The sequence below is a fragment of the Thalassophryne amazonica genome, chromosome 15 (assembly GCF_902500255.1).
Source record: "Thalassophryne amazonica chromosome 15, fThaAma1.1, whole genome shotgun sequence".
Classification (NCBI taxonomy): Eukaryota; Metazoa; Chordata; class Actinopteri; order Batrachoidiformes; family Batrachoididae; genus Thalassophryne; species Thalassophryne amazonica.
The window spans coordinates 2,202,514-2,220,693 of NC_047117.1; the positions used below are offsets into that span (position 1 = coordinate 2,202,514).

Below are 18,180 nucleotides of genomic sequence, written 5' to 3' on the forward strand. Positions count from 1 at the left end.
AGGAGCCTGAAAGCTGAAGGCTCTGCCTCCCATTCTACTCTTACAAACCCTAGGAACTACAAGTAAGCCTGCAGTCTGAGAGCGAAGCGCTCTATTGGGGTGATATGGTACTATGAGGTCCCTAAGATAAGATGGGACCTGATTATTCAAAACCTTATAAGTAAGAAGAAGAATTTTAAATTCTATTCTAGAATTAACAGGAAGCCAATGAAGAGAGGCCAATATGGGTGAGATATGCTCTCTCCTTCTAGTCCCCGTCAGTACTCTAGCTGCAGCATTTTGAATTAACTGAAGGCTTTTTAGGGAACTTTTAGGACAACCTGATAATAATGAATTACAATAGTCCAGCCTAGAGGAAATAAATGCATGAATTAGTTTTTCAGCATCACTCTGAGACAAGACCTTTCTGATTTTAGAGATATTGCGTAAATGCAAAAAGGCAGTCCTACATATTTGTTTAATATGCGCTTTGAATGACATATCCTGATCAAAAATGACTCCAAGATTTCTCACAGTATTACTAGAGGTCAGGGAAATGCCATCCAGAGTAAGGATCTGGTTAGACACCATGTTTCTAAGATTTGTGGGGCCAAGTACAATAACTTCAGTTTTATCTGAGTTTAAAAGCAGGAAATTAGAGGTCATCCATGTCTTTATGTCTGTAAGACAATCCTGCAGTTTAGCTAATTGGTGTGTGTCCTCTGGCTTCATGGATAGATAAAGCTGGGTATCATCTGCGTAACAATGAAAATTTAAGCAATACCGTCTAATAATACTGCCTAAGGGAAGCATGTATAAAGTGAATAAAATTGGTCCTAGCACAGAACCTTGTGGAACTCCATAATTAACTTTAGTCTGTGAAGAAGATTCCCCATTTACATGAACAAACTGTAATCTATTAGACAAATATGATTCAAACCACCGCAGCGCAGTGCCTTTAATACCTATGGCATGCTCTAATCTCTGTAATAAAATTTTATGGTCAACAGTATCAAAAGCAGCACTGAGGTCTAACAGAACATAAGATCATTTGTAACCTTCACTAATGCTGTTTCTATACTATGATGAATTCTAAAACCTGACTGAAACTCTTCAAATAGACCATTCCTCTGCAGATGATCAGTTAGCTGTTTTACAACTACCCTTTCAAGAATTTTTGAGAGAAAAGGAAGGTTGGAGATTGGCCTATAATTAGCTAAGATAGCTGGGTCAAGTGATGGCTTTTTAAGTAATGGTTTAATTACTGCCACCTTAAAAGCCTGTGGTACATAGCCAACTAACAAAGATAGATTGATCATATTTAAGATCGAAGCATTAAATAATGGTAGGGCTTCCTTGAGCAGCCTGGTAGGAATGGGGTCTAATAAACATGTTGATGGTTTGGATGAAGTAACTAATGAAAATAACTCAGACAGAACAATCGGAGAGAAAGAGTCTAACCAAATACCGGCATCACTGAAAGCAGCCAAAGATAACGATACGTCTTTGGGATGGTTATGAGTAATTTTTTCTCTAATAGTTAAAATTTTGTTAGCAAAGAAAGTCATGAAGTCATTACTAGTTAAAGTTAATGGAATACTCAGCTCAATAGAGCTCTGACTCTTTGTCAGCCTGGCTACAGTGCTGAAAAGAAACCTGGGGTTGTTCTTATTTTCTTCAATTAGTGATGAGTAGAAAGATGTCCTAGCTTTACGGAGGGCTTTTTTATAGAGCAACAGACTCTTTTTCCAGGCTAAGTGAAGATCTTCTAAGTTAGTGAGACGCCATTTCCTCTCCAACTTACGGGTTATCTGCTTTAAGCTACGAGTTTGAGTTATACCACGGAGTCAGACACTTCTGATTTAAAGCTCTCTTTTTTAGAGGAGCTACAGCATCCAAAGTTGTCTTCAATGAGGATGTAAAACTATTGACGAGATACTCTAACTCCCTTACAGAGTTTAGGTAGCTACTCTGCACTGTGTTGGTATATGGCATTAGAGAACATAAAGAAGGAATCATATCCTTAAACCTAGTTACAGCGCTTTCTGAAAGACTTCTAGTGTAATGAAACTTATTCCCCACTGCAGGGTAGTCCATCAGAGTAAATGTAAATGTTATTAAAAAATGATCAGACAGAAGGGAGTTTTCAGGGAATACTGTTAAGTCTTCTATTTCCATACCATAAGTCAGAACAAGATCTAAGATATGATTAAAGTGGTGGGTGGACTCATTTACTTTTTGACAAAAGGTGGGTCATCTTTCTCTCTACTGCGTCTGGTGCTCTACCCTGACAGTCCGTGAAAAAAAATTAACGTTTTATTAAACATGTTAAATTTTTTGCGTCCATTTCGCAGACCCCTTTGCATCCCTTATGTCAGCGAATCGCCACATATGGCTGCATAAACTCACCGTGGGGCTGTATAAGGTACGCAGCGTTACGCAACTATACGTTGGCCCGGAGTGAAAGGGGCTTTAGAGATGAAGCCAGAAATTTTGGACTCGCTCTTAGAGGCACTGAGTGAGATTTTGTCACATCCAGTTGGTGAAGGTGGTTCATTTGCCAGATAAGGTGACCTCATCTCTTTTTTTTGAAGATCATCTTGGCACATGACATTCAGACTGTGAGCCAGAACCAGAACATGCTAAAGGAATTATGTGGCCTAAAACTTGAGCTGTTCAGTGACTTGTGCACTTCAGTACATAATCTTCTGCCACCATGACCAACCCTGGCTGATTGTTGGCAGATGAATCTGAGTAAATCCAGATTAAACTTGATCCTGCTTGTCTTCATGAACCTCTGACACTGAACTGGTTTGGAAGAAACACCTGATCTTTGTTAATGTGGTCAGAGATTCCTACATATACCGTGTACATGTTGCCTCAGCTGAAGAAACGAACCCGATGTGAACATAGAATATATCTGATGTGACAGTGGGCATGCTTTTATCCTTCTATTTCCTGGATGCTTTTATTTTCTTTATGCTCTGAATTGTATATAATAGAATAATTTCCCATACAGACGTCTTTATTTTTATCTTCCAAAATGTACGTTTCCAGTCTGTTCTGATGAGTTTGTTTATTAATTTTTTTCCTTCTTTTTTGTTTTAAATGCGCATGAGAGAAATAGGATTAGCCATGAGAGGGCGCTGCAGCTGCTTGCTGGATTTTGGAGCTGTTGTGTTTTTGTGGAGCTGATGGAAGTAAATTCTGGTTCATGTCAAAACTTGAATTCTCTCTCATTCTTTGAATTAATTCATGAAAGCATTTGTTCAGAGCAAATCAACGGTTCCACAGAAAGTCATGTGACCGCTCGAGGTAGTCAAGTAGGTTTTTTAGACAAATTTTAAAAATAATTGGAATAAACACAATTCAAAAACAACAGAGACGTCTTTAAAAAAAACTTGTCTTTCATGCTGCTTTGATGTTACTGATATGAAAGTTTTCAAATGTCAGAATTCTTTAATAAATTATTTATGGATTAAAACTCAGAATCAGAACATGTTTGAAATGTGAAAAAAAATCAGATGAACTGATTCGATATGTTCATTACAGAATCAACCAAACAGGCAGTCGTGGGCACTGATAAAATTAACTTTGATTAAAATTAACTTTGATTACAGATAATCAGATAACTGAAAAGTTATCTTTGATAAAGTTAAAACAATAAACCACCCAAAAATGTATTGGAAGTTACAGATAACCGATAAATTCCAGTATTGTCTCTGGTACACTTGCAACTACTAACAAGCTGATTTTGAGTTTTAACACCACTTTCGCTTCTGAAAGCATCAAAGGCGACGACAGACCCAAACAATGAGTCAGCACTTCTGTCTTTGAGCGTCCTGCCCCCTGCTGGAAGCTCCAGTTTACTACATAGCTTCCAACACAAACGCAGCTGAGAGGAGCCGCAAAGCTCAACTCTCTACTCAATCACAACACTGCCGTCAGCAGTGCTGAGTTATGGTTTGGTGTAAATAAAATGAATACTGATAGAATAACTCCATTAATGTCAATTCTCTCATTTGTGCAAAGTTAAGATATAACATATCTTTAATGTTGAATGTTGAAGGAACCAAGATGGCGCCACGAACGGATGCCCTGGTACTTCAGTGCGTTCTGTTTTGTCTGTTTTTGTGCGTTATTTCTGTGTCTGGACATTCTTCTGGGTACTCTTACACCAGAGAAGAGCTGTTGAACCATAGGACTACAACACCTGTGGATTTATTTCCTGTTTTTGTCGCATCTGCGGAAGATCTATTACACATTTTGATCCGGAGAGTGAGGCGCGCAGGTGTGCTTGTGCGTTTGAGGAGACGTGGGTTATGCACAGCTTTACCTGGGATTTTCCTCTCCAACGTATGCTCACTTAGGAATAAAATGGAGGAATTGACACTGCTGAGGAGCATAAACAAAGATTTCTCTTCGTCCTGTGTGCTATGCTTCACGGAAACCTGGCTGTGTGAAGAGATTCCGGACTGCGCACTCCAGCTGGAGGGATTTAATCTCCTCCGAGCGGACCAGCAAGCTGTGCTCTCAGGCAAGGCAATAGGTGGTGGTGTCTGCTTTTATATCAACAGTGGCTAGTGTACGGATGCGACAGTGATTGTTAAGCATTGCTCTCCATCCTTGGAATATTTTTTCATTCACTGTAAACTGTTCTACTCTCCGCGGGAGGTCACTTCACTCGTACTGGCTGCTGTTAACATCCCGCCAGACGTGGACGTGCACGATGCTCCAGAATCTGCTCCGCGAGTGAGCAGATTCTGGACATGGAGCGGACATACCCGGATTCACTAATCATCATACTTGGGGACTTTAATAAAGCCAACCTGAGTCAGGAACTTCCCAAATACAAACAATATATCAAATGTCCGACCAGAGAGGAGAGAACACTGGATCACTGCTACAGCACGATAAGCGGGGCTTATCACGCAGTGCCTCGCACTGCGCTCGGCCTCTCTGACCACTTAATGATCCATCTGATCCCTGCGTACAGACAGAGGCTGAAGCTCTCTAAACCTGTAGTGAGGACAATAAAACAATGGACCGTTGAGGCTGTGGAGGAGCTGCGCGCGTGCTTTGAAACCACAGACTGGGACTCAATGAGGTCTGCTTGTTAGAGTTTGGATGAGTATATGGACACTGTGACCTCGTATATCCACTTCTGCGAGGACAGCATTGTACCATCATGCACCAGGGTGAGTTATAACAATGACAAACCCTGGTTTACTCCCAAACTGAAATGGCTGTGGTTAGATAAGAAGGAGGCTTTTAAAAGTGGGGACAAAGATTACTACAAAGAGGCCAAATACAGGTTTAGCAAGGAAGTGGGCATTGCTAGATCACACTACTCTGAGAACATCCAGCAGCAGATCTCAGAGAATGATGCAGCCTCGTTGTGGAAACGTTTTAGGCAGATTACCAATTACAAGCCTAAAACCCCCCACTTCACAGACGACCTACAAACTGAAAATAGACTGAACGAGTTCTATTGTCGTTTTGATGGCCAGTTTAACAGCCCTCACACCACCTCCAGTCCCAGCAACATACCCAGCAACACATCCAGCATGGACATTCACTCTCCCACCTCCCCCACCCACCACACTTTAGTGGAGCCCACAATATCAAGGACTTCCATCCCAGAGCCCCCCTCCTCTCTCCCCGCCCTCACAGCTCTGCATATTTATGAAGATGAGGTGCAAAAGCAGTTTAGGAACGTAAAAGCTCGCAAAGCTCCTGGGCCAGACGGTGTCTCACCTGCCACTCTGAGACACTGTGCTAATGAGCTTGCCCCAGTGTTTACAGACATATTCAACTCCTCACTGGAGGCTTGCCACGTGCCTGACTGTTTCAAAACCTCCATCATTGTTCCTGTGCCCAAGAAACCAAGGATCACTGGACTCAATGACTACAGACTGGTGGCACTGACTTCTGTAGTCATGAAGTCATTTGAGCATCTGGTTCTGTCCCACATCAATTCTCTCATGGCCTCCCTCCTGGACCCCTTACAGTTTGCTTACAGAGCCAATAGGTCTGTGGCTGGCGCCATCAACCTGGCTTTGCACTTCGTTCTACGCTAGGATCCTGTTTGTGGACTTCAGCTCTGCCTTCAATACCATCCTCCCAGATCTTCTCCAAGCTAAGCTTTCCCAGATGAACGTGCCTGATTCTACCTGCAGGTGGATTGCCAACTTCCTGAAGGATAGGAAGCAGCACGTGAGGCTGGGGAAGAATGTCTCGGACTCCCGGACCACCAGTATCGGTACTCATCAGGGCTGTGTCCTCTCTCCTCTGCTTTTCTCCCTGTACACCAACTGCTGCACCTCTGATCACCAGTCTGTCAAGTTTATCAAGTCTGCAGATGACACCACCCTTATCGGACTTATCTCTGATGGGGATGAGTCCGCCTATAGGCTGGAGGTCCAACGACTGGTGTCCTCGTGCAGCTATAACAATTTGGTGCTGAACACAGAGAAGACAGTGGAGATTATTGTGGACTTTAGGAAGAACACAGCCCCTCTCCCCTTCATTACCCTGGCAGACACCCCCATCACCATAGTGGACACCTTCTGTTTCCTGGGAATCACTCTAACCCAGGACCTCAGGTGGGAGTCCACCATTACTTCTGTTGTCAAGAAGGCCCAGCAGAGGATGTACTTCCTGCGGCAGATGAAGAAATTCAACCGGCCAACAAGGATCATGGTGCAGTTTTACACTGCCATCATCGAGTCTATCCTCACCACCTCCATCACCGTATGGTATGCTGGAGCCACCACCAGGGACATACAGAGACTACAGCGCATTATACGCTCTGCCAAGAAAGTGATTGGCTGCAACCTTCCATCTCTTCAGGACCTGTACACCTCCAGGACACTGGGGCGTTCATGTCGGATCAGAACCGATCCTTCTCACCCTGAATATAGCCTTTTTGACCTCCTCCCCTCAGGCAGGAGGCTATGGTCCCTTCGGACCAGAACCTCCCGCCATAAGAACAGTTTTTTCCCCCTCTGCTGTTAGCCTCATCAACAAGAACTTTTATAACTCTAGATTGTTGCTATCATCATTTATCATCACCATTTATTTATCTTAGCTCATATATTCTGTACATTTTGTAACATTATTACTTGTTTTACTACTATTTTTTTTTATGTTAGCACCAAGTACCGCAGCAATTTCCTAATGTGAACTTGTTCACTCATGGCAATAAAACTTTTCTGATTCTGATTGTGAATAATGCACTAATTCTGAAGTTTTGTAACAAACACAGACAGATGGCATTCTGGGTAAAATGTGCCTCCGCTAACACTGATTGGTTGACTCATTCATTCTATCTAAACCAACACTTTAATGTGATGTGTGTCGTGTGTTGGTGTTTACAGATAAATGTGCTTTTGTAAAATATGCCATTTTTTTATTTGTAAAAAAGGCATTTTCAAAAAAAAAAAAAAGCCAAGTTGTAATTAGATAACCGTCTGATATAACCAGTGTCAAAATAAATAGAACACTGCCATGATCTACTGGTGCCAGACGATCAGTACTTAAGATGGGTTTACACTATGCGAGTTTTGGCCCTTTTTCAGCTGATTTTTCATTCTTGCTAGAATTTTTTGGATCGCAACGAGTTTCAGGTGAATCGCACGTCCTGCATCGTTTAGTATACATGGAGTAACAAGCTGCATTTAACATCTCACGACCACCTCCTGATCGGCGATCGTATGGTCAGATGAAAATCAAACCTGTTTGATATTCTGGTCGGCCGTTGTGAGGGTATCCCGCTGCTTAAGTGCTACAGGCGTCCAACCTCTCGCACTGTGCCTGTGCAAACACTGCAGACCTGTGTTGTAATGTTTTTTGTTGGTTTTTTTTTTTTTTTACTTTGATGTCTCCCATTGAGAGTTTTTGTAAATTAAGTTTGAAAAAAGCTTATGTTCACGTTTTGCTTCTGGAAACATGAGTCCGACGTGTGGTTTTTGAACGTACAATGTGTGTGAGAACATAAATCGTGTGCTCTTAACTTTTACATCGTGCGGTTGTGTGGTACAGTTTGAGCTGGAACCAAGTACAGTGATTGAAAATATCAGCCCAGCTTCAGGGCGAATACTGCCATGAACACTACTGGCCAGTAGATGGCAGTAGAGACTGTGAAAACTTGCCAAAACAAAATTCCAGATAATCCGTGTCTGCTACGTTTAAGATGCGTGAAATTTAATAAACGCAAACACAGTAACAACATCTATAAACCAGAGAATATATTCACAAGAGTTTTAGACACTAGAGTTTAATGCTGTTGTCCGTGGAGCCTGATCAGTGTCTCTCAAATGCATTTCTCCTGTCGTGAATGTACTGAGATTACCCTATCATACCCATAATGCACCTGGACACAGCATGTCCACACTAAAACCTTAAAAATTAGCACATTACTTTAAAACTAAAACATATCTGATATTTTCACTTTATAAAACTTCAGACGTGACGTTAATTTAAAAAACTTGTCTGAAATTCGTTTGGTTAAAATTTGAACCATAAATTTAAAATGTATGCCTCTGGATGACTTGGGTGATATTGCCCATGTATCAGTATGGGGTTAAAAGAAATTAGTTTTTTTGTGACCAGTTCTCCTTTGCCTGCAGAGGATAGAGCGGTTTCTTCTAGAAGCAGCTCTCCTCTTTTTGCAGAGGGTAGAACTACACATCTGCTACAAAACATTTAACAGGTAGGTGCTCAACTGATTTTAAATTTTATAAGTGTTTGTAGCTGTTCAGCTTTGTTTACCACGTTAACGGTATAAAAATTATCGGACAAAAATTTATCGGAAGATATTTAGTCCAATAATGGTTTTCAACGTTATCTTAAAATATAATCCATTAATGAAAACATTATCTTTGATAATTATCGGTTATCAGATTATTGGAACTGTGCCCCACCACTGCAAACAGAGTAAATGTATTTGTTTAAGATCTTTAAATGGGTTTGTCGTATTCGGAATCAGGACTTTAATGTTTTTTTTTTTTTTTATCATGTTCATTTGTTTATTTGATCCTAAACCAACAAAACTGTTTAAGGACCTGTGGTCCACTCTTGGGCCGACTGTGCTGGAAATTATTAATCTTTCTTTAACTTCTGGATCTGTTCCTAAATGTTTAAAATCTGCAGTGATTAAACCATTACTTAAGAAACCTAATCTTGACCCTAGTGTATTGAAAAACTATCGGCCGATATCAAATCTATAATTTTGCTCTAAAATTCTGGAAAAAGTGGTGTCACGGCAGCTCGTGGACTATCTTACTGAGAATAATGTCTTTGAGCCACTGCAGTCTGCTTTTAGAAAATATTCCACAGAGACGCTCTCACTAAAGTGGTGAATGATCTTCTGCTTACAATGGATTCGGACACCACTACGGTTCTGTTGCTGTTAGATCTCAGTGCTGCATTTGATACAGTGGATCATCATATTCTACTTGATAGGCTGGAAAATCATTTTGGGATTACTGGGAGTGCCCTTGCATGGCTGACGTCCTACTTGACCAGTCGTTCTCACTGTGTTTTGTACAGTAACACTACCTCTAACCTTAGTGACATGAAATTCGGTGTTCCATAGGGATCCGTTTTAGGCCCCCTGCTTTTCTCCCTGTATGTAACACTCCTTGAGTGTACACTGCAGTGTTTTTAGATTGCCTTTCATTGTTATGCTGATGATACTCAGTTGTACATCCTGATAACTGCAAGAAATCTCATTCCCATAAAATCCCTGGAGGACTGTCTTCTATCAGTGAGAAGCTGGATGTCTAGCAACTTCCTACTTTTAAACTCTGATAACACTGAAATGATAGTTCTTGGTCCAGTGAGACATCAGCATCAGTTTGACCAGCTGGCGCTCAGCCTGGGTTCATGTGTCATACATCATATGGACAAAGTGAGGAACCTTTGGGTAATATTTGATCCTACGTTGTCCTTTATCCTCCACCTTAGAGATATTACAAGGACTGCTTTTTTCCATTTGTGAAATATAGCGAGGATCCGCCCCATCCTGTCTATGGCTGATGCTGAGACCCTGATCCATGCGTTTGTTTCTTCTGGATTAGATTCATGTAATGTCCAATTTTCAGGGTTACCACAGTCCAGCATTAGACGTCTTCAGCTGGTTCAGATCATTGCTGCCAGACTTGACACGAAGCAGAAGGTTTGAACATATCACAACCATTTTGGCATCTTTACACCAGCTCCCTGTAAGTGTGAGAGCAGATTTAAAGCTTCTGTTACTGACTTATAAAGTTGTTCATGGCGCCGTCTTATCTGGTCGATCTGGTAAAACCCTATGTGCCGCCCTGGGTTTTGTGCTCGCCGGATGCGGGACTTGTCTGTGTTCCCAGGGTGAAGAAGTCAGCGGATCAAAGAGCTTTTTCTTATCATGCACCCGCTCTGTGGAACAGTCTTCCTGCGACAGTGAGGCAGTCAGAGTCCGTGGACATTTTTAAGTTGACTTAAAACCTATTTTTATTCTCTTTCTTATGAATAGCTTTTATTGTGTTTTAAAATCAGTTTTATTCTTTTACTTGTTTTTAATTATGTATTCGAATTTTTTTGTTACTTATTTCTTTAAAATTTTTATATTGAACTGTTCTGTGTGAGGCGCGTTGAGGCAGTCTTTGTTGTGATTTGATTTTATAAGCTGATTAAATTGAATTGAAACTTGTTCACATGATATTAGAGAATATTTAATTTTTGTCATGTTTACTTTGAGTTTTATTAAAGGATATCTTAATTCAGGTAAAAATAAAGAAATTAACACAGCCTGTTGGGTCACTGGTAAACGTTTTATATGTAAAAAAGCAAAAAAGTATTTTATTGGTCAAAAATGATAGATTTAAGATTTATACCTACATAAGATGGCGGCCAGCGAGTCATCGATAGGAGTCGCGTCAGTGATGACGTCAGTGTAAGATGGCCGTGCAGGCTGAGTTGTGTTGTTTGGACGCTTTTCCGGCGCACGTGAGCCTTTTGGACGCTTTGATCCGGAATTCTGACCTGGGTTTGGTGTTCCGGAAGCAGCATCTCCTCTTCACCCCACACGGCTCCGGAAGCGCGTCCGTGGTTCTCCGCGTTCACCCAACGACCGAAGAGTACTCCAGAACCGAACCCACGACACGGGTTCGGATTTACACCAGCCGGTTCTTCTGGCGGCTCCGGGACCTGCCACGGCTTGGGACGGTCCGGCCCGTCGACCCGGTCAGTCTGGACAGGGTGGTGGTCGGAGCCCGCAGCAAAGCCAGCCTCCGCTGGACCGGAACCGAGCAGTTCTCGGCGGGACTGCAGGAACTCTGCCGCCAGGAACCGAGTCCGCTGGTCCGGCAGGGAGACCCGCTGCTGCTGCCCCGAACCCCGGAGCTGCTAGGCCCCGAACCGCTTCAGGTACCAATATGTTTACAAACAAACCGGTTTACTTAATGCAGAAGATAAACCAACAAACATGTTTACTTACTACAGAAGATAAACAAAAACATGTTTACTTACTACAGAAGATAAACAAAACATGTTTACTTACTACAGAAGATAAACAAAAACATGTTTACTTACTACAGAAGATAAACAAAACATGTTTACTTACTACAGAAGATAAACAAAAACATGTTTACTTACTACAGAAGATAAACAAAACATGTTTACTTACTACAGAAGATAAACCAACAAACGTGTTTACTTACTACAGAAGATAAACAAAAACATGTTTACTTACTACAGAAGATAAACAAAAACATGTTTACTTACTACAGAAGATAAACAAAACATGTTTACTTACTACAGAAGATAAACAAAAACATGTTTACTTACTACAGAAGATAAACAAAACATGTTTACTTACTACAGAAGATAAACAAAAACATGTTTACTTACTACAGAAGATAAACAAAACATGTTTACTTACTACAGAAGATAAACAAAAACATGTTTACTTACTACAGAAGATAAAAACATGTTTACTTACTACAGAAGATGAACAAAACATGTTTACTTACTACAGAAGATAAACAAAAACATGTTTACTTACTACAGAAGATAAACAAAACGTTTACTTACTACAGAAGATAAAAACATGTTTAGTTACTACAGAAGATAAACAAAAACATGTTTAGTTACTACAGAAGATGAACAAAACATGTTTACTTACTACAGAAGATAAACAAAAACATGTTTACTTACTACAGAAGATAAACAAAAACATGTTTACTTACTACAGAAGATGAACAAAACATGTTTACTTACTACAGAAGATAAACAAAAACATGTTTACTTACTACAGAAGATGAACAAAACATGTTTACTTACTACAGAAGATAAACAAAAACATGTTTACTTACTACAGAAGATAAACAAACATGTTTACTTACTACAGAAGATAAACAAAACATGTTTACTTACTACAGAAGATAAACAAAAACATGTTTACTTACTACAGAAGATGAACAAAAACATGTTTACTTACTACAGAAGATAAACAAAACATGTTTACTTACTACAGAAGATGAACAAAACATGTTTACTTACTACAGAAGATAAACAAAAACATGTTTACTTACTACAGAAGATAAACAAAAACATGTTTACTTACTACAGAAGATGAACAAAACATGTTTACTTACTACAGAAGATAAACAAAAAACATGTTTACTTACTACAGAAGATGAACAAAACATGTTTACTTACTACAGAAGATAAACAAAAACATGTTTACTTACTACAGAAGATGAACAAAACATGTTTACTTACTACAGAAGATAAACAAAAACATGTTTACTTACTACAGAAGATGAACAAAACATGTTTACTTACTACAGAAGATAAACAAAACATGTTTACTTACTACAGAAGATAAACAAAAACATGTTTATTTACTACAGAAGATGAACAAAACATGTTTACTTACTACAGAAGATAAACAAAACATGTTTACTTACTACAGAAGATAAACAAAACATGTTTACTTACTACAGAAGATGAACAAAACATGTTTACTTACTACAGAAGATGAACAAAACATGTTTACTTACTACAGAAGATAAACAAAAACATGTTTACTTACTACAGAAGATAAACAAAAACATGTTTACTTACTACAGAAGATGAACAAAACATGTTTACTTACTACAGAAGATGAACAAAACATGTTTACTTACTACAGAAGATGAACAAAACATGTTTACTTACTACAGAAGATGAACAAAACATGTTTACTTACTACAGAAGATAAACAAAAACATGTTTACTTACTACAGAAGATAAACAAAAACATGTTTACTTACTACAGAAGATGAACAAAACTTGTTTACTTACTACAGAAGATAAACAAAAACATGTTTACTTACTACAGAAGATAAACAAAAATGTTTACTTACTACAGAAGATGAACAAAACATGTTTACTTACTACAGAAGATGAACAAAACATGTTTACTTACTACAGAAGATAAACAAAAACATGTTTACTTACTACAGAAGATAAACAAAACATGTTTACTTACTACAGAAGATAAACAAAAACATGTTTACTTACTACAGAAGATAAACAAAAACATGTTTACTTACTACCGAAGATAAACAAAAACGTTTACTTACTACCGAAGATGAACAAAAACGTTTACTTACTACAGAAGATGAACAAAACATGTTTACTTACTACAGAAGATAAAAACATGTTTACTTACTGCAGAAGATAAAAACATGTTTACCTACTGCAGAAGATAAACAAAAACATGTTTACTTACTACAGAAGATAAACAAAACATGTTTACCTACTGCAGAAGATAAAACATGTTTACCTACTGCAGAAGATAAACAAAAACATGTTTACTTACTACAGAAGATAAACAAAAACATGTTTACTTACTACAGAAGATAAACAAAACATGTTTACCTACTGCAGAAGATAAAAACATGTTTACCTACTGCAGAAGATAAACCAACAAACGTGTACTTACTACAGAAGATAAACAAAAACATGTTTACTTACTACAGAAGATAAACAAAACATGTTTACCTACTGCAGAAGATAAAAACATGTTTACCTACTGCAGAAGATAAACCAACAAACGTGTACTTACTACAGAAGATAAACAAAAACATGTTTACTTACTACCGAAGATAAACAAAAACATGTTTACTTACTACCAAAGATAAACAAAACATGTTTACTTACTACAGAAGATAAACAAAACATGTTTACTTACTACAGAAGATAAACCAACAAACATGTTTACTTACTACAGAAGATAAACAAAAACATGTTTACTTACTACAGAAGATAAACAAAACATGTTTACTTACTACAGAAGATAAACAAAAACATGTTTACTTACTACAGAAGATAAACAAAACATGTTTACCCACTGCAGAAGATAAACCAACAAACATGTTTACTTACTACAGAAGATAAACAAACATGTTTCCCTAATTCAGAAGATAAACAAACAAACATGCTTATTCACTGGAGAAGATAAAAAACATGTTTACCTACTGCAGAAGAAAAACCAACAAACATGTTTACTTACTACAGAAGATAAAAAGACATTTATTCACTGCAGAAGATAAACAAAAACATGTTTACCTAATGGAGAAGATAAACAAAAACATGTTTATTCACTGCAGAAGATAAACAAAAACATGTTTATTCACTGCAGAAGATAAACAAAAACAGACATGTTTACTTACTGCAGAAGATAAACATGTTTATCATTGCAGAAGATAAACAAACATGAGCATCTAGTAAACTGTTAAACACGCTGTTAAACCCCAAAATGTGAATCATTTGCAAACTGTGAATTATCTGCAAAACATGAATACTGAAAAAAAATGTCCCAGAACATGAACACGTGTCTCACAAAATGTGAATATCATTCATTGTGTGTATATATATATATATATATATATATATATATATATATACACACTCAACAAAAATATAAACACAACACTTTTGGTTTTGCTCCCATTTTGTATGAGATGAACTCAAAGATCTAAAACTGTTTCCACATACACAATATCACCATTTCCCTCAAATATTGTTCACAAACCAGTCTAAATCTGTGATAGTGAGCACTTCTCCTTTGCTGAGATAATCCATCCCACCTCACAGGTGTGCCATATCAAGATGCTGATTAGACACCATGATTAGTGCACAGGTGTGCCTTAGACTGCCCACAATAAAAGGCCACTCTGAAAGGTGCAGTTTTGTTTTATTGGGGGGGGGATACCAGTCAGTATCTGGTGTGACCATGATTTGCCTCATGCAATGCAACACATCTCCTTCGCATAGAGTTGATCAGGTTGTCAATTGTGGCCTGTGGAATGTTGGTCTACTCCTCTTCAATGGCTGTGCGAAGTTGCATCAGAAAACCGCTCACCCACACGATGCCACACACGCTGTCTGCCATCTGCCCTGAACAGTGTGAACCGGGATTCATCCGTGAAGAGAACACCTCTCCAACGTGCCAAACGCCAGCGAATGTGAGCATTTGCCCACTCAAGTCGGTTACGAAGACGAACTGGAGTCAGGTCGAGACCCCCATGAGGACGACGAGCATGCAGATGAGCTTCCCTGAGACGGTTTCTGACAGTTTGTGCAGAAATTCTTTGGTTATGCAAACCGATTGTTTCAGCAGCTGTCCGAGTGGCTGGTCTCAGACGATCTTGGAGGTGAACATGCTGGATGTGGAGGTCCTGGGCTGGTGTGGTTACACGTGGTCTGCGGTTGTGAGGCTGGTTGGATGTACTGCCAAATTCTCTGAAACGCCTTTGGAGACGGCTTATGGTAGAGACATGAACATTCAATACACGAGCAACAGCTCTGGTTGACATTCCTGCTGTCAGCATGCCAACTGCACGCTCCCTCAAATCTTGCAACATCTGTGGCATTGTGCTGTGTGATAAAACTGCACCTTTCAGAGTGGCCTTTTATTGTGGGCAGTCTAAGGCACACCTGTGCACTAATCATGGTGTCTAATCAGCATCTTGATATGGCACACCTGTGAGGTGGGATGGATTATCTCAGCAAAGGAGAAGTGCTCACTATCACAGATTTAGACTGGTTTGTGAACAATATTTGAGGGAAATGGTGATATTGTGTATGTGGAAAAAGTTTTAGATCTTTGAGTTCATCTCATACAAAATGGGAGCAAAACCAAAAGTGTTGTTTATATTTTTGTTGAGTATATATATATATATATATATATATATATATATATATACGAGGTCTGTTAGAAAAGTATCCGACCTTTTATTTTTTTCAAAAACCATATGGATTTGAATCTCTCTCTTCTTTCTGTCTCTTTCTCTCTCTCTCTCTCTCTCTCCTCTTTCTTTCTCTCTCTCTCTCTCCTTTCTCTCTCTCCTCTTTCTCGCTGTCTCTGTCTGGAGTTTTTTTCCGCTGCAGCGCTGCTCGGCTCTCTGTCTGCTGGGGGGGGGCAGTTCAGCACAAACAGTCTGGCTGGATTTTAGAAAAACTACCTGATAGCAGGGCAGAGTGTGACGGCGCTGTCAGAACACTGATGGCGCGGCGTCGTTGTTCCATTGTCTGGGGAGAACTCGGTGTTATCATGTTTTCCGATTGTCTGCTGCGTGGAGTGTGGCAGGAAAACCGAAGATGCTTTCTCGTGAGGTGCGAGAACAATTTGAATGTTTTAAACCAAAAAAAAAAAATGCCACTTGTCTGGTTGGACAATGATTTACAGCTACTGCTTGTCCGATCACATTTTACACTTGTCCCGGACAATCGGACAGGCGTCAATGTCGATGGTAGGGAAGGCTTTATTTATTTATTTATATTTTGTTTGCACGTTTTCTTTGTGTGTGTGTGTTGCTGTGGTGTTTGTATATTTTGCTTTATTTATTGTGAGTTTTGCCTCCTCTGTGGTTGTCATGACAACCCCAGCAGCACCTGACTTTTGTTAATGTGATGACCTGTAATCAGTGCACCTGGGGCGTGGCGCTTAATGGTGGCCTATAAAAGATGCTGGAGTTTGGTAAATATGCAGGTGGCATGGGACAAGACGGGAGCGGAGCCGTGTGGGGACGCAGCTGGGACAGGGTGCGGAGAGCAGAGGACGGGAGGAGAAGCTGCCGGAGAGACCAGGAACCGTACTGGTGGGTAACACAGGGCCAGCAGGTTCACCGTCCAGGAGGAGCACCACGGTGTGGATCACACACAGCAGCAGGGGAGGATCCTGTCTGAGAGCACAGGTCATGTGTTGTGTGGTGCTGCTCATGAGGTCAGAGCCTTTGGCTTGAGGGACGGTTCACTGTGCGTTCGCTGGCTCTGGTGTGTGTGTGTGAGTGTGTGTGTGTGTGTGTGTGTGTGCGTGCGTGTGTGCGTGCGTGCGTGCGTGCGTGCATGCGCCAGGTGTTTGGGAAGAGAGCCGCCAGAGAGGAGTGACGAGAGGGGAGACGAGCACCGTGGCAGGGAGGAGCCCCGCCTCGCGTGGGAAGATTTGTGGCGGTGCTCAGAACAATGGAACAGCCTTTGGCGCATGAAGTAGGTCTGGTGTTGGCGAAATTCTGCTGGCTTTACCTTTATCTTCCCCAGGGGAAGATTGTGACGCACAATGGACGTCGAGATTTTTTTCCAAAAATCACAATATTTACTCACTTAACCCCCCATTACACATACACACACACACATATAAATATATATATATATATATATATATATATATATATATATATATATATATATATATACACACATTGAGGAAAATAAGTATTTGAACACCCTGCGATTTTGCAAGTTCTCCCACTTAGAAATCATGGAGGGGTCTGAAATTTTCGTCTTAGGTGCATGTCCACTGTGAGAGATCACAATTAGAGCCTGATTGATATGGATTTTTTGAGGCCGATGCCGATAAATATATTTGGATGAAAAAATGCAGATAATCGATAAATCGGCTGATTTGCTGACAGCCGTTAAATCAGCCAATATCATTATTTTATTTTTTTTTAAATGAATAAAATGTTCTTTTTTGGACCCTTAACAAAAAAGGTATGAGATAAAAGCTGAAGCGTTGTCCTCTTATTGATTAACTTTATAACAGAAGAATTTTCAAGTTCAAAGAATGCAATCAAGAATTAAACCTTTGTGAAATTAGCAAATACATATCCTTAAAAAGAGTTGTGAAATACATTTGATCTTGTACCTCTTGTTGTTGCAACTTAGATA

General features: G+C 39.7%; 1 protein-coding gene across 2 annotated transcripts in view; it reads left to right on the top strand.

Moving 5' to 3' along the window:
• Positions 1-10,896: 10,896 nt before the first annotated feature.
• The window catches only part of pex6 (peroxisomal biogenesis factor 6), a 51,050-nt gene continuing 43,766 nt past the window's right edge, over positions 10,897-18,180 (top strand). For both annotated transcript variants that reach the window (XM_034189258.1, XM_034189259.1), the window contains exon 1: positions 10,897-11,388. In XM_034189258.1, the coding sequence (XP_034045149.1) occupies positions 10,921-11,388 (468 nt within the window). In that variant the 5' untranslated portion in view covers positions 10,897-10,920. The remainder of the gene's footprint in view (positions 11,389-18,180) is intronic.